This window comes from Ammospiza nelsoni, chromosome 12, assembly GCF_027579445.1.
Source record: "Ammospiza nelsoni isolate bAmmNel1 chromosome 12, bAmmNel1.pri, whole genome shotgun sequence".
Classification (NCBI taxonomy): domain Eukaryota; kingdom Metazoa; phylum Chordata; class Aves; order Passeriformes; family Passerellidae; genus Ammospiza; species Ammospiza nelsoni.
In genome coordinates, this window is record NC_080644.1 from 2422013 (window position 1) to 2449206 (window position 27194).

General features: G+C 41.7%; 2 protein-coding genes across 3 annotated transcripts; one reads left to right on the forward strand and one right to left on the reverse strand.

The window, feature by feature from the left end:
- The first annotated feature begins 229 nt into the window (after positions 1 to 229).
- On the forward strand, positions 230 to 26147 carry RTF2 (replication termination factor 2). Of its 2 annotated transcripts, none has more exons than XM_059480696.1 (9): positions 230 to 333; positions 1144 to 1238; positions 1979 to 2072; positions 2748 to 2887; positions 3996 to 4074; positions 18254 to 18367; positions 22503 to 22557; positions 22648 to 22740; positions 24598 to 26147. In XM_059480696.1, exons 1-9 carry the CDS (start codon positions 265 to 267, stop codon positions 24777 to 24779), a joined length of 921 nt encoding a protein of 306 aa, XP_059336679.1. In that variant the 5' UTR covers positions 230 to 264; the 3' UTR covers positions 24780 to 26147. The 2 variants fall into 2 exon arrangements, with proteins under 2 accessions (XP_059336679.1, XP_059336680.1); XM_059480697.1 differs by lacking the exon at positions 24598 to 26147 and adding an exon at positions 23343 to 23434.
- On the reverse strand, positions 6958 to 14039 carry LOC132078606 (beta-1,3-galactosyl-O-glycosyl-glycoprotein beta-1,6-N-acetylglucosaminyltransferase 7-like). Its single transcript, XM_059480852.1, has 6 exons — positions 13810 to 14039; positions 11051 to 11353; positions 10457 to 10549; positions 8751 to 9781; positions 8240 to 8335; positions 6958 to 7500 (listed from the first exon to the last, which is right to left on the reverse strand). Exons 4-6 carry the CDS (start codon positions 9724 to 9726, stop codon positions 7274 to 7276), a joined length of 1299 nt encoding a protein of 432 aa, XP_059336835.1. The 5' UTR covers positions 9727 to 9781; positions 10457 to 10549; positions 11051 to 11353; positions 13810 to 14039; the 3' UTR covers positions 6958 to 7273.
- Positions 26148 to 27194: the final 1047 nt, after the last annotated feature.

Genomic DNA, 27194 nt, shown 5'->3' on the forward strand with positions numbered 1-27194 from the left:
GGGAAGGGCGCTGGGAACACCTCTTCCCCCCCGCCCCCCCCCCCCCCGCGCTGAGTTGGTACGTTCCGCACACCCCCGGTCCCGGCGCGATGGGCTCGCCCGCCTCGCCCCGCCCAGGCAGCAAGGCCACGCCCCCAGCCAGCCGTTGCTAAGCAACACTGAACGCTTCTAAGCGATCGTTGCTAGGCAATAGCGTCATTGGAGTGCGCCGGAAATGGATCGGCGTACCCGGAAGTGCGCGAGGAAGGAGAACCCGGAAGAGCCATGGGATGCGATGGCGGCACCATCCCCAAGCGGCACGAGCTGGTCAAGGGGCCCCGCAAAGTCGAGAAGGTCCGGGGGGAGATTTCCGTGAGGGCTGGGGGGCTGCGGGGCTGCGGGGACGGGGAGGCACAGGGGCCCCTGTGTTAGTGTGGCGCTGGGGGCGGCTCAGGGCGGGGCCTGTGTGCTGTGGGGAGGGAATGGAGAATTCCTGAGGGGCTGGGAAGGGAATGGAGAATTCCTGGGGAGTGGGGAGGGAATGGAGAATTCCTGAGGGGCTGGAAGGGAATGGAGAATCCCTGAGGGAGCTGGAAGGGAATGGAGAATTCCTGAGGCGTGGGGAGGGAATGGAGAATTCCTGAGGAGTGGGGAGGGAATGGAGAATCCCTGAGGAGTGGGAAGGGAATGGAGAATTCCTGAGGGAGCTGGAAGGGAATGGAGAATTCCTGAGGAGCTGGGGAGGGAATGGAGAATTCCTGAGGAGTGGGAAGGGAATGGAGAATTCCTGGGGAGTGGGGAGGGGCTCACCTGGAGCACAGGAGGATCCCCAGGGATCTTTTCCCTCTGGAATTCCCTGCCAGGGGGGGACAGGGACAGGGACAGGGACAGGAGCAGAGGGAACGGCCTCAGGGCAGCTCAGGGTGGGCACAGCAGGAATTTCCCCATGCAAAGGGGGTCAGACAATGGAAATGCCCTGGGAGTGCTGGAGAACTGATCAGGAATTTCACCAAAATCTTTGGCTGAAGTTATTTTATGAATTAACTCTGCACAAAGCAGGTTTGGTAAGAAACCTGGGGGTTGTTGAATGCTTCGCGTATGAGCTGATTTTATGCTTAAATAATTTACAATTTTTTCAACTAATGAGTGTTTTTCTCCCTGCAGGTTGACAAAGTTGCTGAGTTGGTGGCCAGGTGGTTCTACTGTGCCCTGAGCCAGGAGAAGCTGCGCCGGCCCATCGTGGCCTGTGAGCTGGGCAGGTGGGAATGTGCCAGGGACTCCTCAGGAGCTAAAATAAAATTATAAATTCTAAATGCAACACTAAATAATGTAAAATTAATTCAAGTATATTAAATTTATTTTATATAAAAATATAAAATCAATTAAAATTATAAATATGACTTATAACGACAAAATTAAATAATTTAAAGTTAATAAAATATATTAAAATAATTTTATATAAAATATAAAATAAATTAAGATTATAAATATAAAGGTACAGATACAAAATTAAGTAATATAAAATTAATTGAAATATATATATCAAATTTAATGTAGTATATTAAATATTAATTATGTAATAGATTCTATTATAATGTTATAGTAGTCTATTAAAATTAGATAACTATATAATCAATTATTTAAATATTTAGTAATTTAATTTATTAATAATCGATTGAACTTATAAATATAAAATATTGAATATGAAATTAAGTGATATAAAATTAAATTTATTAAAATAAAATCCCATGTATTATATTAAATACTAATTATATATAATATAATATAATATAATATAATATAATATAATATAATATAATATAATATAATATAATATTATATTATATTATATTATATTATATTATATTATAGCATTATATTAAAATAGTAAAATTAATTAAATACGAAAATATAAGAGCTATTACAGTTATAAATATAAAATTATATATATGAAACATTATGGCAACCCAGTATAACCACTGGGATTTTTATGTTGCAGGCTGTACAACAAAGATGCCATCATTGAATATTTGTTGGACAAATCCCCTGATAAAACCCCCATGGAATCTGCATCCCATATCAAGAGCATTAAGGTAAACAGCTTGTGTTTAACTTTGTGAGAAGTTAAAACAAAATGTTAATTCATGAGTCCTGCTGTAACTATAGATTAATGTGTTCAAACAACAAAACACAATGGCAGAAATGTTAAGGATTGTTATAAGGATGGCTCAAAAATCACAGGGAAAAAAGCTTAAGGTTTCACAGAATTCCTAAAATGACCAGGTTGGAAGAGACTTTCCAGATCACTGAGTCCTGCCCAGCCCCAGCACCTCAACCAAACCCTGGCACCCAGTGCCACATCCAGGCTTTGTTAAACACACCCAGGGATGTTTAATTCCCTGGGCAGCCATTCCAGAGCTTTCTCACCTTTCTGGAAAAAAGCTTTTTCTAAAATCCAGCCTAAATTTCCCTTGGCACAGCTTGAGCTGGTTGTGTCAGTTCCTGGAGAAGGAGCCCAGCCCAGCTGAGCACAGGCACCTTTCAGGGGGGGTTTAAAGAGTGAGGGGGGCACCCCTGAGGGCACCCCTGAGTCTCCTTTTCTGCAGGCTGAGCACCCCCAGCTCCCTCAGGGCTCCCTCTCAGGGTTTGTGCTCCCAGCCCCTCCATGTCCTTCCCAGACTGAGGGCCCAGAGCTGGCACAGCACTCCAGCTGTGCCCCCAGCAGTGCCCTCCCGTTTCTGATGCAGGTTTGTGTTTTTCCTTTGCAGAACGTGACAGAGCTGCAGCTGGTGGATAACCCAGCCTGGTGTGGGGACAAGGAGAGCATCAAGGGGGACAAGTACGACGACCTGCAGGCTGCACGCTTCATCTGCCCCGTGGTGGGGCTGGAGATGAACGGCAGGCACAGGTCAGGGCTCTGCAAGCTGCACACAGAGCAGGGAAACTGCCTGGGAATGGGAGCCAGGAGCTAACCCAGGGCTGGGGGGAATATCTGCCTGGCTGGCAGCTTTAAAGGTTGAACTTTCAGAGCTCAAGAGGCTTCTGGGTGTTCTTTCATGGTATGTTTAAGAGGAAAGGTAAAAGTTCACCTTTTCCTGAATGAATTGAGATGTGTAATGAAGGAGAAAGGGCAACGTTGGCAGAGGAAAATGCCTAAAGGTTGTTGGGGGCTGAAGCACAGCAGATGGGATGTGACCTCCCTTAGAGTCACACCAAGGAGTTGGAATCATGGATTGATTTGGGTTGGGAGGGACCTTAAAGCTCCTCCAGTGCCACCCCTGCCATGGCAGGGACACCTTCCACTGTCCCAGGGGGCTCCAGCCCATCCAGCCTGGCCTTGGCACTGCCAGGGATCCAGGGGCAGCCCCAGCTGCTCTGGGCAAGGATTTTCCTGCCCAGTATCCCATCCATCCCTGCCCCCTGGCAGTTTGAAGCCACTCCCTGTGTGCTGTCCCTCCATCCCTGTCCAAACCTCTCTCCATCTTTCCTGGGGCTCCTCCAGGCCCTGCAGAGCCACACTGAGCTCACCCCAGAGCTTCTCCTGTGAACAATCCCAGCTTTCCCAGCCTTTCCTCACATTCTGTCTCTCCCTGTGTCACATCAGACTGGAGATGGATTCTCTGTCCCAGCCCTGCAGTAAATCTGTATTTTACTGCTCTGGGGCAGGAGATTTCCTCACAGCCTGGTTTGGGCAGAGCAGCAACTTCTGTGTCACCTGAGGGATGACAAGAGGAGGAGTTCACAGCTTAATGGTTGCAAAGAATTTCTTCTCCAGAGAGGGATTAGCCAGGAGATACTCAAGATAAAAAACCAAAATACCTCTTGTGATTTAATATAGCCAGTATTTTTCATTCATTTTTTACATTGTGCAAATTAATAATTAATTACCCACTTAACTATGCTGGTTGTTTGATTAGGTGCAAGAACTTGTAAAGAAGGTGGGCTGTGACCTGCTAGCACTGCACAGATTTCGCTTAATTCCACAAAAATTATTGTGTGTTGTCTTTTGTTGGCAGGTTTTGCTTCCTGAGGAACTGTGGCTGTGTGTTCTCTGAGCGTGCTCTCAAGGAAATTAAAGCAGAAGTTTGTCACAAGGTGAGTTTTGCCAGCTGTGGAAGCAGCTGGGCCACGTGTGTGTTTATACAATTGCATTCACTGCTCTAAAAAGGGAGTTTTTAATCTCAGTACGCCAGTTGAAATGGAACTTGTGAAAGTTCTGTTCCATGATGGCCTTAAGTATTTCTACATGGCCTTTTAAATTAAAAAAATATTCTAAATAATTATAAAAATCAGTATTTTTGTTCTCAGAGTTCAATTGTGCAGTAACTACTTTTTTTTCCCAATATTTGGTACTAATTTCAATTCTTAAAAGGGTGATTGGTTTGGTTCTGGGAGTTTTGTTTGATTGGTAATTTTTTCCTCCTGAATGCACATTACTTGTGTTTTCTCATTACCTGTTCTATGGTTAAACTGGTTGTATGTTCAGGTTATGTTTTGTATTTTTGAGGACATTGGGCATTGCTTTTTTTATTTTTGGGTGGGGCCAACTTTGTAGAATTCTCAGCAGTTCTGTAAATTATTGTAGAAAATACTGACCTAATTTCACATAGCTGATCTCATTGTACAGGGTTTTTTTTGTAGCTAAGGACAATGATAAAATGAGCAAATACCCTTTTTTCCTATCACTGCTTTCATTATCAGCAAGATTGGGCAGTTATTTAATTTCTGTGAACACCCTGATATTGCATAAAACATGGAGTATATTTATATTAAACAAGACTTGGGAGAGAAACACTTTTGTCTTGGCAAATTTTTGAATTTTGTAAGGTTTAATCTCATATTGCTGCTTTCAATGCTCATTTTGTTCTGTCCTAATGGCTTTGTTTCCTCTTGGCAGATATTAATTTATTTTTAATGAGTTTTTTTTGTTTGCATCTAAATTTTTGTTGATGGATGGGTGTAACCAGAGCATAAAATGCAGGAGTGAGATGTTTTGCCCATGGTTTGGCCAGTCTGATAATTTTATAAAAACCAAATGAATCTCACATATTTTTTTCCTGGCATTTTTTCAGTAATGAGTATTTAGCATGCAACTGGAAATTCTTCATAATATTCAGAAAGATTCTTCTAGAAATAATTGATAAAGAAGTTCCTGTGCATGTAAAATATGTTAGAAGCGTGTGGGGACAGGAATGAGGTTCTGGGATTGGTGCTGGAGTCCTTCTGGGGGTCACTTTGAAAGTCACATCCAACTTCCAAAAATGTACTCAAAGATTACATTTAAAATGTACTTTCTTGGATCACTCCAAAGTTTATTCTGGACTTGTTTTCACAGTCAAGTAAACACAAACTTGAACCAGTGCCCTAAATATTCAGCTCTGTGCCATACCAAACACTTAACCCCAGGTTTAATTTAGATATGAAGCTTTTCTGAATTTATGCCCATGGCTGTCAGATGCAGAGCTGGGTGTGCAGCAGTGGTTCCTGGGTCACTTTGGAACTTTCTGCTCCTAGGGCACCAAATTAACAAATATTTGCTGAGGTCTGATTGAGAAGCTCTTAATAACACAGAATTCATGTGTGAAGGCTTTTCATGTGTGTTTCAAGGTGATGTGGTCATGTAATCACAATAATGAGTTGAATACTATTTCTTATTACTTGAGAATGGTTTAATGATGATTTTCCTAAAATTTTGTTTCAAATCCAAAATCCTTTAAGCAAAGAAGGTCATGCTGCAAAGAAATTCCAAGTCATACCACAATTGTATTTTCAGAGGCCTTTTTGTGCAGGTTTTTTGCCTGGTTCAGTTTCTGCAAAAGGAGCCCATGATACACAGTGCCTGGCTGTTGAACTTTTCATTTTAATTCAATTTGCAAGTGATGCACAACAATTTTTGTGTGTGGTGGTGCCAGGGGTGAAAGCTGGAGACTGGATTTGCTGCACTGATGGCAATGAGGAACCTTCCATTCTCATTGTAAAAGACATCATGGAGTAGATAAATGCTGGCAGTGCCCCACGGTGGACTGGAGAGAAATTAATTATGAATATTGCTGTGATTAGTACATGCCAGACACCCATTAGCTTCAGTCATGGTTTGGAGAGAGACTCTCAACAAGCTCAGCATGAACATGTGCCTGGCTTTTATTTTCCTTTTCTTTTTTAGCTTTTTTTCCCTCCATAAAAAAAACTATCTCCAGCAATATTTAGCCTCAGGATAAGTCCTGGATTATCCATGAAACCCAGCACAGGCCTTTGGGTTGAGTTTGTAAATAAATAGGGACCAGCTGGCCTTTCTTTAGGTTAAAGTTCATTTGCAGAAATGATGTTTCCAATAAACTTGTGTGGGAAAATGAGGAGTTCCAGCAACCTGGGAATAAGTTGGGAACAAGGAACTTGCATGTCCTGTTGTTGGGTCATTTGATTTTTTTGGGAATAGGCTCAATCAAAATAGGCCAGTTTTCTTGTAAAAACTCAGGGATGTTTTGGGTGCATATTGAAGATTGCATTGAAATTGCTCCATTTAAATTTTTATTATTTCATTTTTATTAATAATTTGCAGTTTTTAATCAAGTGAGTTGTCCAGGTGTTACTGCACTTGCTGCAGGCTCTTTGCTTCTCTCAGTCAAGTATACTGGGATGGAGAAACATTTGAAAAATGGCTTTTTGCTCAGTTTTCCTGTAATCCCTGGCCTCAAATCTTCCCTGTCTCCTTGCCCTAAACTCCTGCAGAGACTCAGAACAGAGACTTGGAGATAAACATGTGCTGCAGGATCCTTCTGTCATTAGGAGCAAAGCCTGGAAGGGCAGCAGTGATGTTGCCATGCTACAAAATGAAATTAGGGATGTGGCTGGCCATGGGAAACAAAAACAACCCCTCACCCCCCAGTGGCATGGGCTGTGTCACAAGCTGCTTGTCACTTATGTACAATCTCTGAAATTTTAACATCAACTTCATTATTCAAAACATTTCACGAGACATTCAGTGGCCAAGACTTTATTCTGTTATTTCTCCGTATTTTATCTTTGTTCAGTCACTGCTTCCATTTTATTATTTTCATGCTTTGGCTGTGAACATGAGGAATATTAATTTTCCAGCTAAACAAGTCACTCAATGAATTACGAACTTCCCCCTTCGAATTCAGGCATTCTTTGGGAACGAACCCATCGCGACCAGAATAAATAAACCCATTTACGTGCAGGATTGTGCTTTACCCTCGATGCACAGAGAAGCTGTGGCTGTGCACACGCACATTTCCTGCTGTTTGCTGCCCAGGACGTGCTGTGAGGGGCTGGCTCACACATCCAGCTGCATGTTGAAGGGGCTGTGCTCCTGCAGGCGCCAGTGCTGCTCGACGGGCACCCGAGCCTGGCGCAGCGCCTTGAGCCGCAGCCGCCGCTCCAGGCACTCCAGGGCCAGCGGGTTGCTGCCGGCCTCAAACTTGTTGGCAAACAGGTGGGGGGACTCAATAATCCACTGCAGGTCCCCCAGGCCATAAATGCAGATGTCTCTGACGTAATGACCTGCAGAGATAAATTGGAGAGGTGTGGCAGCAGCGGGAAGATGAGCGGAAGCGTTTTTTAAAAGAGTTTTTCTCACCTTTGGATTTCTCCATAGAAATGGAGCTGGAGGATAATGCCACAATTTATAAAGACATTTAGAATGTTTATGTTTTACATAAATAGATGTTTGTTACCTCCAGCTGCTTCCCTGCCATGTTGCTCTGCTCAATAAAATCTTGTAGGTGGGCATCAGATGTTCTGAGCTCCTGCTGGGATTCCCTGCTCGATCACACCCGGCTTCAGCTTGCACACTTGGGGATTTTAATTATTTCTGCATGCTTTCCATGTGGCCAGCACTATTCTGTCCTATTGTTGTTCAAATTGAAGGGATTGAAGCCAATATTGATGAAAGTTCCTGACAAACATCCTTGTCAGGTAAAGCCCCTCCACTGAGACTTGATCAGTCAAATTAGTGCATTGGTAATTAGGGGCTGAAAGAAGCGTTGTCAGTGTATGGATACTGTGCTCATCTCAAAATATATAAAATATGCAACTAACATACATTAATATAACATTTATCTAAAATCTCTTCAATTGGATATAGTGCAGTAATTTATAGGGTGCCTTGTTTTATTTAACACTTCCAAAATAAATTATATATGACCACTGAGGCGCATTTAACAGCTGCTTTAAATAATATGTAATCAATTAATGCTCACCAGTGAATGAAATTTAAGTTAATGATCAAAACTGACGTTACCTTTGCAGCCTTTGTGTGAGAGCCCTTCTTGATCTTTCCATTTAATGGCTCTTAGGTCTCCGTCCCAGCCTGCATTGGGTGTAGCCCCTGGAGCATCTTTCAAAACAAAAGGCTCTGATAAGATTCTTTTCTGCTTATTCCAGGGAAAATTTTCACTGCTGGACACTTCTTAACTGCAGTCACATTAACTATTTATTTGCAGATATTTATGTCATAAGACCAGGTATCATTCTCAGTATTATTGCTTTTTAAAATTTCTTTAGAGCAAAAGCTTTCATGCAGCAAAAAACTTGTTTTTAACCAGCATTTTCCCAAATCCTGGTCTGCACTGCCATAGCCATTTCCTGCAATCAAGCTTTGTTTCTCAGCCACCAGAGATGACTTTTCTAAAGGGCAGCAGCAAAGCTGAAGAAATTATTTTATTTCTGCATTTCAGAGCTGTTCAGCTCCGAGCTCACAGCCTCTCCCTGCCCTGCTGGGTTTATTTGCAGCAGAAATACCCAACTCTTACCAGGTAATCGATTGAGGGTGACCCAGTAGTGCTCATCAGGGCTGTAGGTGTCCCTGGACCACTCCAGCAGAGCTTTAGCCCGGGCATCACTCAGGGTGAAGCGCACAAAGGCCCTGCTGAGGATGTAATAGGCACTGCCAAAATAGATGGTGAGGTTATGTGGGGGCTGAGCCTTCCTGACCTTTGCTGGGTACACGTAGGGCACTCCTGAGTGCACAAACTCCCTGTAGCTGACCTCTGTCCTGTGCTTCACATGCAGGGGCTGCACTATCCCAGGAGTGATGTTCTTACCATTCCACTTGGTTTTTATATATTCTATGATTTCTTTATTTGTTTTCAGGGGGTAATCTTGCCCACAGAGATTAATAACATAATTCCACTGAACTTTGGAGTTAACGAGGTCTCTCATGCAATTAATGTCAGCTTGTAATCTTGAAAACCCTGCATAAACAACGTGTTCTCTTTTGGAGGAAATAAAAATATTTTCAAAGCAGTTAACGATGTTCTGTACAGCAGTTTTATAACCTCTGGGTGACTTTTCATCAATGTGGATGCAGTAAATATTCTGAGGCATATAAATAGCTCTTAGCAGCCTCACAAACATTTCCAGCTCCTTGTGAATTGTAATAATGTATGCCAAGGAGAAATTTCCTTCTTCCTCTGACAGTGGGCTGGTGATAAAATGCAAAGTCTTCAGCACTGTGGAGCAGCTGCAGGAAGTCTGAATGCAGCTCAGGGCTTTGGGCTGGTAGGACTTCTGACAAAAGTTTCCAATTTTAGAGGCTGCAGGTTTCCCCACAAAAAGAGCAGAGCAAAGTTCATCGGGGTAAAAACCACACTCTGCTCTTTTGACCCGGAACTTTTGCTCATCTGACTCGTCATAAAGTGGAACCGTTAGGTAAATGAAGGTGTAGATGGACATACAGGCGGCAACACACACTAAAAATCTGGATTTCTTTGCATGAAGTGGGTTCATCTTTTACTTCCAGCTCCTGTCTTCTTATCGTAGTCCAATTAAACATTCAGATCATCTGAAAGGAAAAGTGAGATAGAGGGAAAGAACCTGTTTATTTTTTTAAATAGATGCCACGTTTGTGCTGCATTTATAAATGCTGGGATTGCTACCAGGAGGAACTGTGTGTGCCCACTCAGCCCTGGGAATGCAGAGCCACAAGGCAGGAATTTTTTCTTTCCAGGACAAAATGATCTCAAAATGGTACAAAAGGACCCAAAATGGCTTTGAATTCTTCACTGCTTGACCAAGGTCTGAGCCCCTCAGGTGGGAGATGATCCCTGAGCTAAGAATTGAGCTCCTCTGAGTGCTCAGGAGCAGCTGCTGCTGAGATTTCCTCAAGGCCTGGGAAACTTGAAGTTCTGCCAGAGGATCAGAATTCAGTAAATTAAATCAACAGAAAATTTATTAAATAAACAGAAGGAAGAGGCTAAAACGTAATCCAGAAAATACACTGGGTTTTATCCTTATAAAGGCAGCTAATGTTTCTGACTCTGAGATTTTTATTTTTTTTTCCTCTGACATCTTTGTATTTGAGCTTTGGAAAACTGAACAAGGGGACAACACTCATTTCTTATTTTTGGTATTTGTGCATACCCTGAGATAAGGACACAATGCCAGTACTGGCATTCTGAGATAACAAATTTGCAGCACTATTAGCACAGGAGTTTTTCCAATGTGGTTTTTTCCTTACCTTTGCCTTGTTGAACAGTCAGAAGAATGAGAGTGCAGCAGTCCTGAATCCCACAGCAATTACATGAAGTCTTTATCCTTGAAGCACAAAATTCTAGAGAAAGATACCAAGGAGAAGGTGCATCAATCCTCATTGAGCTCAATACTTAATTTTTTAAACATTTTAAATTTATTTTAAAGGTAATTAATTTTCTCTTCTTTCATTCAATGATTTTTTAAACAAAATTTGCATGTCACCTTGAAATATTTTACATGTTGCAGCTGTCAAAATCATGAAGTATTTGGCTTTCACAGAAACAGAGAAAAATAGATTTTTATAAAGATAGCTTCATTAGAAGAATGCTGCTGTGGTTAGAAGGCTCGAGGTTTTCATTAGAAAGAAGTGGAAAATACTTTTTTTTTAATAAAACATTCAGTATGTCCTTTAAAAGCTTGAAAATAAAGAGGGCATTGTAATTAAAGCACCAATGAGACATGAAATTCAAAAAGCATCAAGAAAACAAACTGAACCCAGGGAAGGGATCCTCCATATTCCCACATTTTTAAGATCTTGTTAGGCTGTTGGGAAGGAATGTATTTATCTTTTTCTCCTTACTGGCATGCACTGGATTTCATGCTGGAATGGTGCCTCCTTCCCACTGACGTTCCAGAGAGCAGAGCTGCCTGTCAGGTGCAGGGCTCCTCCATCTTCCTGGGATGCTCTTCAGGCAGCTCAAAGCCAAACAGGAGGCAGGCAGCTCCCAGGAGGGGATTTCAGCCTTGCAGCTCCTCAGGGATCCATTCACTGGGTAAACAACCTTGATGGGAGCCTTCCATCCACCCCAGCAAAACGCTGCAGCAAATCAGGTCCGTGGCAACCTCTGGATGCTGTGCAGAGAGCAGGAGAGCAGGGATGCCACTGCAAGGGGAAAAGCAGCATTTCTGCATTAAAAATGACATTAAATCCATTAATTTGATTTGCACAGAACCCTCTCTGTGCCAGAGCCCAGAGGGGTTTCTTGAGGACCATGATGTTCATACCCAGGGGCTGGATTTGGGGAAACACTGATTTCTGTGGAGCCCTAATTACCATCATTACACAATATTACTTAAACTTATGAAGAAGAAGGTAAAGAAGAATGTGAAGAAGGACTACCTTCTGCTCTAAAACTTCTATTTTGCTTTATATATATATTACTACATTCTAAACCTTTACATTTTAAGTTTTCTATTATGTGATATTGCACACTTCTATTCAAATGACACACTTAGAATCTTAGTTCTGTTATTTAATTTTGGAAGCTTTTTTATGGCTTCAGGTTAAATGTAGTGTTCTCTTGGGGGTTAGTGTCTGGTAGTACAGAAAGTTTAAAATTCTCAGCAGCTAGGATTCTAACAGAGCTGGACTTGGATAAACTCTTTATTCTGAGGGAATAATTGGCAGGAGGAACATTGAGATTCCTCTGAATTAGTGAATGTCATGAGATCTCTGTGGTGTCACGGGAAGGTTCATTCTGAATATAAGAATTACACTAAAAACAGCAGGCAGATGTAAAAATATTTAGGATTTTATACCTGATTAAATATAAAATAACACCAAGATTGCAGGTTCATCACTGTACAGATCATTTACTTGGGGGTTGAACTCAGTGATCCTCGTGGGTCCCTTCCAACTTGGAATATTCTCTGAACCTGTCCAGAATGAGGGTGCTTGGGAGGTTTTTATCCTTAAATACATTTTGGACAGGTTGCAAAGTGTAATTCCAGAGAGCCAAGCTGTAAGCTGCTTGTTTCATACCCCTGAATTTTTATTACCCTGCAAGTAATAGCTTCTGGGGCTTTTCAGGCTGTTAAGTGCTTACCATGGATTTTTTCCTACTAGACTGTGTGACATCTAGAAACTGTATTTTTATGGCAGCATAAAAATACACAAAGAGCCCATAATCAGGTAAGAGGCAGCAATTCCTCTCCAGTGTTAACATGTTTATGGGGAACTGCAAGAGCATTTGACATCTTTCAGCCTCGGGAGGATACTATGGAATGAAAGCTTTTTGGTACCAGACTTAGAGCTGGAATTGCAGCTGTCAGTGCCACTGGATATGAAATTTGTTGTTTAGCAGCATTCTCTCAGCCCTATCTGCTTGAGGGATTTTTATCCCAAATTTCCTGCTGCCCTTGAGGAGCAAGAGATCCTGTTGGGAATGTCCACTGTCCACGATGACCCTGCTGGGACTGTCTTGCCCTTGAGTCTCATTATGTAAGAGTGCCATGACAAGGATTTTCTGTTAGCAGAATGTCTCTGAAACTCAGCATTTCTTACCTTGTGCACAGGTTTTCTAAATCTAGAGTTGTATGAATTTTTAAAACTCCTGCAAGTAGTGTGTGACATTCTTGGAATAACAGAAAAAACAGCAGAGATTTCCAAGCACCTTTGTGGATGCTTTTAAGGACGTGGCTTCACAGAAAATTGCTGTAAGCCTAAGACACTCCATCTCAATTAACAAAGTAAACTCTAGAGGAAAGGGGAATTATGATGATGACTGGAAAAGGCTGTGAAATGGAGACCCCATTAGCACACACTGTGCCTTTTGTGGTAACAACTCCATTTGCTTTTTGCCATTGCATTTAGGACTGCATCACTGCACCTTGAAACGTTCTGGTTTCTCTGTGCTCTTTGCCTAATATTAAAGTTTAGATCAAGTTTGCTTCGTATGACCTTGTAATTTAGTGAGACAAATGACTTGGGAATGCTTCATCTACTAATGAAATGCTGAAAAAGCATTAAATACTTATTTCAACTTTTTTACAGCTGATTTTTTTTGTTTGAAAGGTATTTACACAGGTATTAATGTAGACATTTTATAAACAAGAGAAGACTAATTCAATCCTTTTAAAAATGTTAAAATCAGTTCTTTTAAACGTTTTTCCCATTGCTTTTTGCTTAAAAGGGGGTCAGAACATGGAGTCTGCTTCTGGACTTTGAGATGCATTGAGTAAAAATAGTTCTCCATCAAACCCAGTTATTTAAATAATTATTTAAAAACACTGCGTAATTTGCATGTACAGCCAATTTATGAAGTTTTAGTGTTTGTCTTTGCTATTTTTCCTCTTTTCCCGTTACGTTTTTTTCCCCTTGTGTATTTGACCTCACAGTAATTTAAAACAAAAACAATGCAAGCTACTTAAACCCTTAAGTTCTAGAGCTGTAAAAATAATAAGTTGCATAAATACCGTGATTTTTAGAATACAATTAGCACTAATGACCTCCATCCTTCGTAAAGAAGGAAAGGAAGTGTAAAGCTTGGCGCAGCGTTTTCTCAGTAAAATGACCACTTTACATAAGGAAAAAGCAAGAAGAAAGAGATGCAGCCTTACCTGGTCCAGGAGACGGCAGCATAATAATAATTATAATAATAAAAAAGATGATTTGGGGGCTCATTGTCCTTCAGCAGGGCTGGCGGTGCCGTTAACCATTAACGGAGCGCTCCATCCCGCAGTGCTGTCCGGGAACGCTGCTGCCTTCCCGGCAGAACAGCCGGAACCGGGCTGGGAGTATTGCCCGGGGCTGGGAATGTTATCCAGGAGCAGGGAATATTGCACGGGGCTGGGAATATCACCCGGGGCTGGGAATATCACCCAGGAGCAGGAACAACGCCGTGTGTGCCCCCTTGTCCCACCTGAGCTCCCCGAGCTGCGGCTGCAGCACTGGCAACTGCCTCCGCCGCCGCCTCTTCCTCCTCCTCCTCCTCCTCCCCCTGCCCTTAACTCTTCGCCTGCCGAAACTTTCCGGTTCTGCTGCCCGGCATTCGCAGAGGCTGGCAGCTGAAAAGAGAATAAATCTCCTTGAAAAGGATCTCTCGTGAAAAGAGAAATATCCCCTGGAAGCACAGACCTCACTTGGGAGAAGCGGCTTAGCGGGAGTTAGAAAGAATTAAAGTGTAAGTCAGCGAAAGAATTCAGTGTGAGTGCCTCTTGTAAATGTAACAGCCTCTGCAAAACGGGGATCAAGCCCTGAGATAAGAAAAAAAGGGTTTGAATGGAACTGCTGGCCCTTGTGCAGAGCAGGGTCTGGCCCTGGTGGGTCAGGAGATAAGGAGGAGGTTTAGGTGTTATTACTGCAACTTGTGTGGGCGCAGTTGATGAGAGAGAGACGGTGAATCTTGTTTCTTGAATTAGAAGGTTTGATTTATTAATATATGATATAATGTATTATAGTTATATTAATAGAATATAGAGAGAGGTTTTGCAGAGTTGTTAGTTAAGTTAAGAATAGATAGAAAAGAATTTACAACAAAGTTGTGTCTCGGGATTCAGTCCGCTAGCTTGCACTGATGATTGGCTTTTAATTATAAACATAGAAAATGAGTTAATCAAGGTGAATCTTGTTGCATTCCACAGCAGCTGATAATAATTGTTTACCTTCTCTTCGGGGGCCTCTGGCCTCCCGAAGACACAGAAATCTGAAAGAAAGGATTTCTGTGGAGAAATGTCTGCGACAAGGTGTGAGTGCTGTGGCTGAATGCTTCTGTCAGCAAAGGACCAGCCCTGCTGGGCCAGGAAAATGAGAAGAGCTGATACAAAAGGCTAGAAAAATAGATTGGTAATGGATAGGAGGCAGAAGGACATAATAATTATAAATCACAGAATGTAAATAAACAGAATGTAAGTGTTGTAGCAGTAAAGTGAGGTGTGTGTGATAAATGTGTGTGATAGAGCCGTGTGCCATGTTTAGAACACTCAGATAAAGAAACCACAAGTTCTGTAAGACCCAGCCCTTCAAACTCTAATTTTTAGATTAGCAAACAAACAAGGGCAGAGCCCCGAATTGTAAAATTTCAAAAGTCTGTGTAAAATGAACCCCAGGCAGAAATGCAGTAGGAGGTGTTGACCCTATGTGTTCTCTGGTGCCAGAAAGGCGTGGAGCAGATTTCTTTGAACCATCCTTCACACACACACAGTTTGCTGTTACAGTCTTTTAAAGGTTCTTTAATAAGTGGAAAATTGAGCTTAAATGTGCTGGGATTGGGAGGAAACATTCTGATAAAAATAGCATGTTGGTCTGAAATAAACAGAGAAATCCTCGAAGTTCAGGCACAGCTGCAGGTGTGACAGGTACAAAATTATCACTGATTTTAAGATAAACTCTGTAAAATGAGGATTTCTCTTGAGCTGGTTTTGAAGTAAACACTGCAGCTCCTGAGTGGAAGTTCACATTCTGTGAATGACTGAGTGGGAAATTTCCACTGCTCCCAACTCGTCCTTTGCTCCCTGACCCATTGCATGTCTGGCTTAGGTGACATTTTAAAAAAAACATGTTCAGCAAATCTTACGCTCCTGTACTTTTAATGGCTAAACCTCTGGAAATTTCTCTCTCTTAAAACAAGTTTTAGTTAAATGTGGCAAGCAAGAATAATTTTTAATACATGAGCTTGTGTGGCTGGGAGATGAACAGTGAGATGATCAATCCTACTAAAATGTCCCCGTTTGAAGAGGGACACTCAGGTTGTGGCCATCCATGTCCCATGTCCTGGTGGGAATTTTGCATTTCCTGGTAATGGTTATGTTCAGGAGAACTGCAGGAATTCACTGTTTAAATGTAGGAAAGAGCCTTTAGGTTTCTCTGAAGACACCAGGCTGTAACACTGGTGTAAATATTTAGGTATGAAAACATATTTGTTTTTTTATTTGTGTTTTTATCTGTTTTTTTATCTGTTGTTTATTTGTGTTACATTAAGACTGGAGTAGTCATGCACAGAACTGCATTTTAGGTGCCATAAAAAAATAAATGTGTCCATGTAGTTTACAGCAAGAAATAATGTACAACTCTTGTCTTGGGCAGCTGAAACTGTAAACTCTAGAATTCAGAAAGTCATCTTAAATTAAGAGTTCATTAGTACTTTAAAAATCTTGTATTTTATACTTTAATGTAATTTAGGAATGTCCACTATTCAAGGTGCTAAAAACTCAGCAAGTACCTTCATCTATATTTAAAGGCCCAAGATAAACAAGGCACAGCAGAGGAGACCCTGTGATATCATAAAAGAAACATCTGCCCCAAGACCTTAATTAATTAATCTGAAGGAAGAAACATCTGAATTTGCAGAACTGAAACTTCTTTCTGCTTTTTATCTCATTAAGATGTTTGGAAGGGTATGGTCTCTGACATAATCCAATGTTGTCATGGCAAATTTTTTTTTTTTTTTTCAGGGAATGGAAAGAACACTGTCCTCATTTCCTTGTTTCTTGTAAATACTTTTCAGTTTTGAACAATTCAGCCTGTGTTTTCCAGAAGGGAACCTGAATTTGGTTGCTCTTTTAAAAATGCAACATTTAATGGAATTAGTCTGCTGACAAAATATGTTTGAAAAATGCTGTGTTAGGAAACCACCCTAGAAAAGAAATTGTGGGGCTTCTATAAAGGAATTTGTGGGGCTTCTTTAGAGCCACGTCAGCTGCCAGCTCCTGTCACAGAATGAAGACTGAAATTCTTGATTTTGACTTTCAATTTCTTCAATTCTTGATTTGACTTTCAATTTTGACAATCAGTTTCTTGATTTTGGACTGAAAGTCTTGATTTTGACTTTCAATTTCGTCAATTCTTGATTTGACTTTCAATTTTGACAATCAGTTTCTTGATTTTGGACTGAAATTCTTGCTTTTTTTTTTTTCTTCTCACTCCCAAGTGTGAGATCACCCCAGGCTGGGATTTCTCCTTGAGTAGAAATGGAGAAATGTGAGCTATTCCCCCATTTCCTGGGTGTGACTTTTCCTGCCTGCTGTGCCCCTCTCTAACCCTGGTTCTCCTCTCAGTCTCAGGTTCATGTTTAAAGCTGTGCTCAGCACTTGAGCAAAGTCCTGCCCATGTGTCCTTTCATTTGTTTAATTCCTCCTGCAAATACAGGAGTAACCTTTCTAAACCTTCATTTAGAAAAAAGAGAGTAATGGCAGAGGTAGGATTATAAATTAATCTTGCAGATTAATAGAAAGCATTTAACAAGATAACAAAAAAAAACAAAACCCAAAACCAACCAAGCAAAAAACAAAAACCCAAAAACAAACAAACAACCCCAAAAAACCAACCAAAAAAACCCCCAAAACAAAAACAAGTAAACAAAAAAAAAGGCAAATTGAGATCTTAGACAAGAAAACATCATGGTCAATGGGCTGGTACATCAAATTATTGCAAATGTGCACAGGAAAACATTTGTGCCTTCAACCATGAAACATGTGGAGGTACACAGAGCACATTACAGCCATTATCCAGATTAATTTATGAAAGTAGTTGGAAACTTGGGAGTGTTTGATAAATCAGATAAGGGTATGGTCTCTGTGATAGAATCCAGTGAGGCAGCAAGGCAAGGGTAATGAATTATTCTGCCTTTATGACTCCTTTTTATTCCCACAGTAAAATTAAAACAACCAAACAAACCCAAATAAAAAACCCTTCATGTTTTTCTGTCTACCAGTTGAAGAGAAAAATTTGCTGTCTGTTCCACATGTGGAGGAATAACACCTTTGCTCCCATCAGTTGTTGTTTCTTATCTCACTAAGGTGAAAGACACATTCAAGAGCAGAATGGCATCCAGGTCTTAATCAGATGCATTCATAACTAAAAATCAGAAGGTACTTTTGGGTTTTAGCTGTGGGGTTCAGTAAATTGAGTCGATATTAATTAGGAATACTTTCAAGTACATTTGTGCCAGTAAAACAAGGAAACCATGAAAAGAAAATACACAAATAAAATAATTAGTTCAGACTGTTGTTTATAGGAGACAGAAAAAGAAATATGCGATTTTGTCCTTTCTTTTCTTTCATGAAGTGTGGTGTTCCCTTTCAAGAGGAAGATGTGATTGTCCTTAATGGTAATAAAGAGGATGTGGAAATTCTGAAGAAAAGGATGGAGGAAAGAAGACTTAAAAGTAAATTGGAAAAGGTGAGATTTTTATACATTATTTATTATCTAATTAGATTTATATATTTTATATAATTGCATTTATTATATAATTATAATTTATTATAAAATGAAAAGAATTCTTGTCTGCAGTGAATCTGCTCTTAGATTTGCTGATCTTTATAAAGATGGAGGACTTTACTCCATGAGCTGTGCTGTATTCAGACACTACTTTGGAAAGCAGTGGGGTTTTTTGTGTGTATTTGGCCAATAACATCTCGAAGTTGTACATCCTAAACTTTCTCCTGACCAGCAGGAAGTGCCTTGTGCACTCAAAAGGGGTAAAATGGAACAATATTTTGTGGTTTTCTTGAAATGAATTCATTCTAGTAATGAGCTACATAATCCCTGTATTTCTTGTGGCAGTTCCCGATGACAGCATCAGTTTTTTGATCTTATAAAATAAGATGGTTTTTATTGGCCTCTGTCAGAACCAGGATGTTGGGGTCTGTGCATTCCTGGGCTGGTGCTGTAAGAGTGTGGAAATTGAGGATGTTATGTGGTTCTCAGAGTCCTCAGCAATCACTGCTGCCCTAATTCCCACCGTGCTGTTCATGCCTTTGCATTTTGCTGTCTGCCCAGGTAAAATGCAGTGGAAATGAAATCCTTCAGCTCTGCCCCGTGAGCTGGGAGCTGTTCTGTGCTTGTCAGATGGCATTTCTGCATTTGGGGATTTGTCAGCACTGCTGTTTTCCCTGAACTCCCTGGAGGATGCCAGAGCAAGCAAACCTTTGGTGCTGACTCAGTTCAGGGTGCTCAGGCTTAGCTGGATCTCAGGAACATAAATCATAAATCATAAATCTGATGCTTTCAGCCTCTGAGACTCGAGATGGAGGTTTCATCCCTTGATTTTGCCATGCAAATATTTCCCTGGTTTGTTCTCAAACAAATGCTTGTTTACTTGCTGGGGAGCATATGATTCCTCCTCATCACAGGGGCTGTATTCATCTGTGCCAGTGCAGCATCTCTGGGCCTGGGCAATACATCAAAAGGATACTTTTCCATAAAAATCCTGCTGCTCTGCTTCCTGTTTTTCACAGTCTCTGCATCTCATGTCTGATGACTTCTGACATAAAAGTGATAATCTCATGGTGTCTGTTCAGAGGGTTTTTTCTTTTTTTTCCCCCTCAGTGCTTGGTAGTTAAAAGTTTGGGGTGAAAAATCAATTTATAATTTGCTGCTAGACTGTTGCAGATCTCAGCAGATGAGTGAGTGGTTGGTGGCACTCGGTTTTCTTTAGGAACTGGGCCCTAACAAAGCACCTGTAGTTTTGGAGCAAATAATACTGAATAATCTGGGAGGTGATGCTGCCCACAATTTCTGCCCAGCAAAGTGCCTGAGTGTGCAGGGCAGCTGTGGCTTTAGGGTGACAGCACAAAGGACACCGTGCCCTGCTCCTGGGGCTCTGTGTGCCCTGGAGGAACATGCAAATGGGATTTGTTTGGTTGGTGGAGAATTACGGGACAGGATTTGCAAATCTCCCAGCCTCAGGTGGTGACCTTGGTGCCCCAGCTGGTCCCTGCAGCTGGAACCAGCTCTGCTGTCCCTGCACTTCTGAGCCTGGGAGCCCCAGTGCCCATGGCAGCACAATTCCCACTGTCCTGGTGCTGTTATCCAGATCCCTTCCCTTCCCTTCCCTTCCCTTCCCTTCCCTTCCCTTCCCTTCCCTTCCCTTCCCTTCCCTTCCCTTCCCTTCCCTTCCCTTCCCTTCCCTTCCCTTCCCTTCCCTTCCCTTCCCTTCCCTTCCCTTCCCTTCCCTTCCCTTCCCTTCCCTTCCCTTCCCTTCCCTTCCCTTCCCTTCCCTTCCCTTCCCTTCCCTTCCCTTCCCTTCCCTTCCCTTCCCTGTTTGGGGCAGGAAGCACAAACCCCTTTTCTTTATCCCCATGAGACAAAGCGTCAGGAAGATGCAGCTGGGATCAGGATAAAAATGATTCAAGCTCAGCTGTCACTGTGCCCATACTGAAATCTCTCCAGTCTGTGTTCTGCATGGTGAATTTATGCATCCATGGAGTTACAAAACATCTGGGAAATGACTTTTCTTGGTGAATCCACCCCTAGAAAAGGTGGGAGTCCCCTGCACTGTGACCGTGTTCACAGGGGTTTTCGGATGAGGGAAGAGATGAGGATCTGACTCCATGTTTCAGAAGGCTGATTTATTATTTTATGATATATATTGCATTAAAACTATACTAAAGGAATAGAAGAAAAGGTTTCATCAGAAGGCTGGCTAAGAATAGAATCAGAAAGAATGATAACAAAGGTTTGTGCCTTGGCTCTCTGTCCAACCCAGCTGACTGTGATTGGCCATTAATCAGAAACATCCAACATGAGCCCAATCCCAGATGCACCTGTTGCATTCCACAGCAGCAGAAAATCAATGTTCACATTTTGTTCCTGCGGCCTCTCAGGAACAAATCCTTTCCTAAGGAAAGGATTTTTCATGAAAAGATGTCTGTGGCGTGTCCCTGGGGTTTGCCAGGAGCCTGACGGGCAGAATGGACAGGACTGCTCTGTCTGGGGAAGGTTGGCTGCGATGAGCTTTAGGCTCCTGCCCACCCAAAGCATTCCTGGAGCTGCCTCCAGCACAGCCCTGATCCTCTGCCACCCCCTCCTGGGGCAGCCTTGCAGCAACATTGGCTGTGGCATTTCACACAGAATCACAGAAGTTCAAGACTGGAAGAGACCTATAAGATCATCAAGTCCAGCCGATGTTCTAACTGTTCAACTAGATCATGGCAGCAAGTGCCACATCCAGTCTTTTTTTGAATTCTTCAAGGGATGATGACTCCACCACCTCACTGGGTAAATTATTCCAGTATCTGACCACTTCTTCTGTGAAATATTTCCTTCTTAATTCTAACTTACATCTCGCTTGATGCAGCTTGAGACTGTGTCCTCTTGTTCTATCCGTTGTCGCCCGGAGAAAGAGGCCGACCCCCAGCTCACTACAGCCACCCTTCAGGAAGTTGTAGAGAGCAATGAGGTCGCCCCTGAGTCTCCTTTTCTCCAGGCTGAACAACCCCAGCTCCCTCAGTCGCTCTTCTATGGCTTGTGCTCCAAGCCCCTTATTAATCTCGTTGCCCTCCTCTGGACACGCTCAGGTAACTCAATGTCCCTCCTAAAGTGAGGGGCCCAGAACTGGATACAGTACTCCAAGTGAGGCCTCACCAGTGCCGAGTACAGGGGAAGAATGACCTCCCTGCTCCTGCTGGCCACTCCATTTCTGATACTGGCCAGGATGGCATTGGCCCTCTTGGCCACCTGGGCACACTGCTGGCTCATATTTAATCGAGTGTCAACCAGCACCCCCAGGTCCCTTTCCACCTGGGCACTGTCCAGCCACACCATCCCCAGCTTATATCTCCTCTGCTTCACAGCAGGGGCTCTCCTGAGCTTTACAACAGAATTCAATATATTTATTTTCTTTGAGTTTGTGCAGCTGTCTTACAACATGTTCACAATTCAGAATGTGTCCAGTGAGAATAATGCTAATGACTGTTATAGTGCATCTTTTTATGTAATCAAAGCCATTCTTCTTGTTTTTTCTGTTTGTTAATCTGTACAAACATAAATTAATGTGGAAAATCTGCTGCACAGATGCTTTTTAAATAGTTAGATTAACTATTTGCATCTTTTCTTCCCAAACAATACTGCAGCAGAGGGTTCAGTTATTGGCAGGTGCCCAGGAGGAATTTTTTGTGGACTAAACAAAATTGAGTGGATGCAAGATTCCAGATTCTTCTGACATTTTTATTGAAAAACATCTTTATTTATTACAATTAATTGTGTCTTATTAATGTTGTGCAATTTATTGTGCTGCTGGGTGGGTTCTGATGATCATTTAATGAAATAACACACCCCCCTTTTCAAAGTATGCAACCCAAAATATTAAATCCAGACAAATCCAATTTTGTCCTGCATAGTTTTCTTTAATGTAACTGCAGGGTTCTCAAGATTATTATTTTTTCCATGTAGAAATAATACAAAAAATGTAGAAGTAAGAGTTCTACTGGGTAAGAAATAAAAATATTGTGAATTCAATTGTGTGTGTATCAAATATGAATTGGGAGTTTTATCTCCTTTCAGTCTGTACAGATTTCTGCTTGTGTTGTTTCAGAAATCAAAGAAAGGCAAGACAGCAGCAGCAGCTTCTCAGCAAGAGCCCTCTGCAGGTAATATTCTCAAATTCTGTCTCACCTTCTGAGTCCTGAAGCTGTCAGGATTTCATTTTTCTGTTTTTTAAAATTTATTTATTTTTTTAGATTCTCCAGGTCCTTCAAAAGCTAAGAGTGGAAAGGATTGTGTCAATTCCAGCTCTGGGGAAAGCAGGCAGATAATCTTCACCAAAAGTTCAGGTTGGTGATTAATCCTGATGTGAAAATGGGGCCAGATTTGCTTGTTTATGTCATTCTAATATTGCTTTAAGTTGGGAACTTGACTTAATGAAATTAGAAATTCTTCTTTACACACTCTTGGGTTTGCTGTGTCTGTTTTCCTGGCTGTGATGTAGTGGGGGAGAATTTGCAGTTTCCTGATGTACAGTTGATCAAAAACTATGGTATGGCATTTTATTTGAATGAATTTTGTTAAAAAACCCTGATTATTTAACTTCTAATCCTCTGTTTTAACTGCTGATTTGCTGTGGGACCTTGGGAACACTGGAATAGAACTTTAGGATGAACTGATGAACCTACAGCAGCCTTAAATCCAAAGAATGGTGCCTTCTCTTTATTTAATATTTATTTATTCTGCTGTTTAATGTCCCCACACTGATATTTTCAAACAGAATAGGTACATCTTTAGAGTCTGAGGTTTCTGTGGGAAGAATTAAACCCTGCACCTTAAAAAATCAGAATAATTGGAAGAATTTGAGAATGATGATCTGCAGATAAACTGGGAGAAGCTGAAATTCCATCGGCAATGCCTGACCTGCCCTCTACTGTCTGCTTTTATACAGGAGAGACTTGTAAAAATATTTCATCCCAGCTGATGAGAATTGCTCCTGGATGTTGTAATTTTAATAATATTAATTAATTTTTTATTTTCTGAGGGTGTAAAAAAAAAAAAGTGCTTTTTGAAACTGTTTCTGTTGGGATTGCACACTCAGTTCTGTCAGGATTTGGGGTGGCACACACAATTCTGTGAGGATTTGGCATAGCACTCACAAAACTGTGAGGATTTGGGGTTGCACACACAATTTTGGGGTTGCACACTCAATTCTGTGAGGATTTAGGGTTGCACACAAAATTTTGGGGTTGCACACAATTCTGTGAGAATTTGGGTTGCACACCCAATTCTGTGAGAATTTGGGTTGCACACACAATTTTGTGAGGATTTGGGTTGCACATCCAATTCATTGAGGATTTGAGGTGGCACACCAAATTCTGTGAGGATTTGGGGTTGCACATCCAATTCTGTGAGGATTTGGGATTAATTCTGTGAGGATTTGGGGTTGCACACCCAATTCTTTGAGGATTTGAGGTGGCACGCACAATTTTGGGGTTGCACACCCAATTCTGTGAGGATTTGGGATTAATTCTGTGAGGATTTAGGGTTGCACACCCAATTCTTGGGAACCCCTGTGCCTTACTTTGACTCAGGATGTTGAATTTCTGCATTCATTTCTCTGCACCAGAGACTTGGCGTTTTCAAACACCATCCATTCAACTTGGGAGATGAAATGGTAAAAAAAAAAAAAAGGGTTTTTATGTAGCAGGAGATAAAATACACTGAGAGAAATGGTCTGAGGAGCAGAGGATGGGCATTTCCCCACTGCAGACATCTCCTGATGCTGAGAATTGTTGTTGGCCATAACTTTGCAGAGAATGAAGGGAGCAGAGGGGTTCCCTGGGGGAAGGTGTGGCACAAGCTCAGTTTTTGGCATTTGGGAGCTGATTTCCAAACAGTACTGCAGGCTGTGGGGGCTTTCATGTTGCTAAACACCAGAGCTCATCAGGCATTTTTCACTTGGAGGAATAAGTGTTGTCAGTTCTGAATTGCAGTGCAAGAGATTTGCAGAATTCCTCTCTCAAATTTCTAAATCTATTTTGAGTGTGAATTCTAAAAGCTGTTGCATCCAGTTATGGGAAATATTTATGAGAGAGCTGAAAAATGCATATATTTAAATTTTCAAACACTGTTTTTCATCTTTATTGAACCACCTTTGTCCGTTGTAAGCTGTCATGCTTCATTGTGTTCCTTTTTCCCCTCAGAGAATGGAAACCCAGCAGTCCCAGGAAAAGTCAATAAAGCTTCCAGCAGCACCAAGAGATCCATTGCAGACAGCGAGGACAAGTCTGAGGCTTACAAATCTATTTTTACAACTCACAGCTCAGCAAAGCGTTCCAAGGAGGAGTGTTCCAACTGGGTTACTCACACAGCTTACTATTTCTGAAACAATGAGGAGCACCCTGGCTGCTTCCCTCCTTCCCCATGGCTCCCTCTGTGCAGAGCTTTGGTGCTGCAATTCCTTTTTGTGAGTTGGTTATAAACCTGGCCATAGCTGGAGAACCTGTGTCAGCTGCAGCTTCTGCTGAATATGAAGCAGACCAGCAGAATCCATGTTGTAGCAGCAGATTTCATTCTGAAATGTTGGAATTTTTGCACAAAAATTCTCCTTTTCTCCTCCCAGTTGGATGTTATCCTCACAGTGTCCTCAGGAGGAGGAGAGGAGAAGTTCCTGCTCTCCTCCTCTGTTGATTTGTGCCACAAAATAATTGTGTATTTACAGCTTTCAGTGTATTACTACAGAATTCAAGCCCTCTGTAACTTTCTGACAGCAAAAATAGAAATTATGTCGTTAATGTTATTATTTTTTTTTTGTCAAGCCAACTGGGCCCTCAGTAGAACTTTATATTTCTAAAAGCTTCTGCAGATTTTTTCAACTAATTTACCTTTGACAGAGTGGATGAGAGCACAGTCATGAAAATGTTTGTGCAACATCCTTGTCCACTTTGTTGTAGCCTGTTTCTAGCAGCAGAATATTCCCTTGCTAATGTCTGAATCCCATAATACCCACATGGAACGACCAGAGGGAAGGCTGGAACTTCTTCACTTTCCTCTCTCCCTCTTTTAAAATTGAAATCTGCTTTTCTAATCCTGGCACAAACTAACCAGAATAGAAATGCAGAAAGTAGGAGGCTTTAAAAACCACTGCATGATGTTACCTTGTTACCTTTGTGTGTGAAAATGATTAATTATCTTTGTAATATAATTTTAAAAGTGTCCCCATGTATAATTGGCAGTAGTTACCTGGAGATTCAAATGCTCTGTTGATATTTGCATAGGTGGTCTCCATGATTCAAACAGCTTGAATGAAACTGCTGGGATTTTATTATTATTTTGATAGGTATAATTAAAAATTGGTTTGCTGCAGAGTTTCTATGGTGGTAATAAGAATTTTTTGTTTCCCAGAGATGTGAGCACATCAAACAGTTTGAGGTTTGTGGGAGCTTCCAGGAAGCACTCAGGCACATTTTGTATGCATGGCTGGGGATCAGCTTTGTTCTTGTTCTGTATTCTTTTCATTATGGTCCTTTATTATTTGTTGCTTACAGATAATGAAATTTCTGCACTAAAGGTGTCCCACAGTAGGGTTTTTATTTGCAGTTTAATTCTGTTTGACAACACGTGTTAAAATCCTCTTTGTATTTTATAGGACTGCACTTTTCTTTTACTTCCAGCAGTTATAAATCCTAAAGGGAATTGGTTTAATGCTTTTGATGTAGTTAATACTTTGCTAAAAATACACAGAGAAACATAATATTCAGTTTATTTGTCTTTGTTAGTGATAAATCAGGCAAGCTGTTGGTCCCAGGTTTTCCTGCCCACAGGGCCATAACAGAAACTCTTTTTCTTCTGATTTTCTCATTTATTAGAACAAATTCCTGCCTGATTCTTCCTGTACCCCTGGGTCCATCAGCTCTGTCTCTCTGCCAGGGCTGTGTCCAATATTCCCCCATCCCCACCTTACACCATTTATGGTTTCTGGAGGTGTTTGCAGTGGGGGCTTTTCCTTCCCTTTACAGAGCTCCAGCTGGGACGGAATGTGATGTATTGTTGGCATGTGGAATATGAAATCTCGTTGGAATATGAAATATTTCTGGTCTGTGATGCAGTTCTTGCCACAGCTGGTGGCAGACAGGAGCCCAGAGTGCCACTGGTGCTGTTGGCAGCACAGGATGGGCTCTGGAACGTTGACTTTGCAATTTTTAATGGATTCAAGGGAATAGTTTGCTGCAGGATGTTTGCTTTGTTGTGGTTTGCTCTTTGTTGGAGAGGGCAATTTAATTTTCTTTTAATGTAGGTGAATTTGAATGCTGGTGAAAGTTGAAGACTGCAGAAGCCTCAGAATGTGAAATCTGTGTTTTGTGAGGTGCCACATGAGTCTCTGGCAGCACTGCATCCATGGGGCACTGCTGGGGAATTCATGGGGCAGTTTTGTTTCCATGCTGCTCAAGCCTTGGCCTCCCTTCTGAAAATCTTAAAAAAAAATCCAGTTAGTGCCAGTTGTGTAACTGGGGGCTGTTTTGGTGTGGAATTTGGGGATGGGATTGAAATGCGGCAAATTCCTTCTCACTCTGGTGGTGAAAGCTGACCCGGGTATGCACAAGGGGAAGGTTCTGTGTCCTGAATCAGCATCCTGGAGCTGCCTCAGTTCTTTCCACTTTGCTGCCTCTGAATCCCAAAACCTGAGGGAGTTCCCACACCCAGCCCATCCTCAGTGGTCAGAGCTGCAGCTTCATTTGTTCTCCAGCTGCCACACCATGAGATCATCACATGCCACTCAAATTGGCCAAGAAAGCTGAAA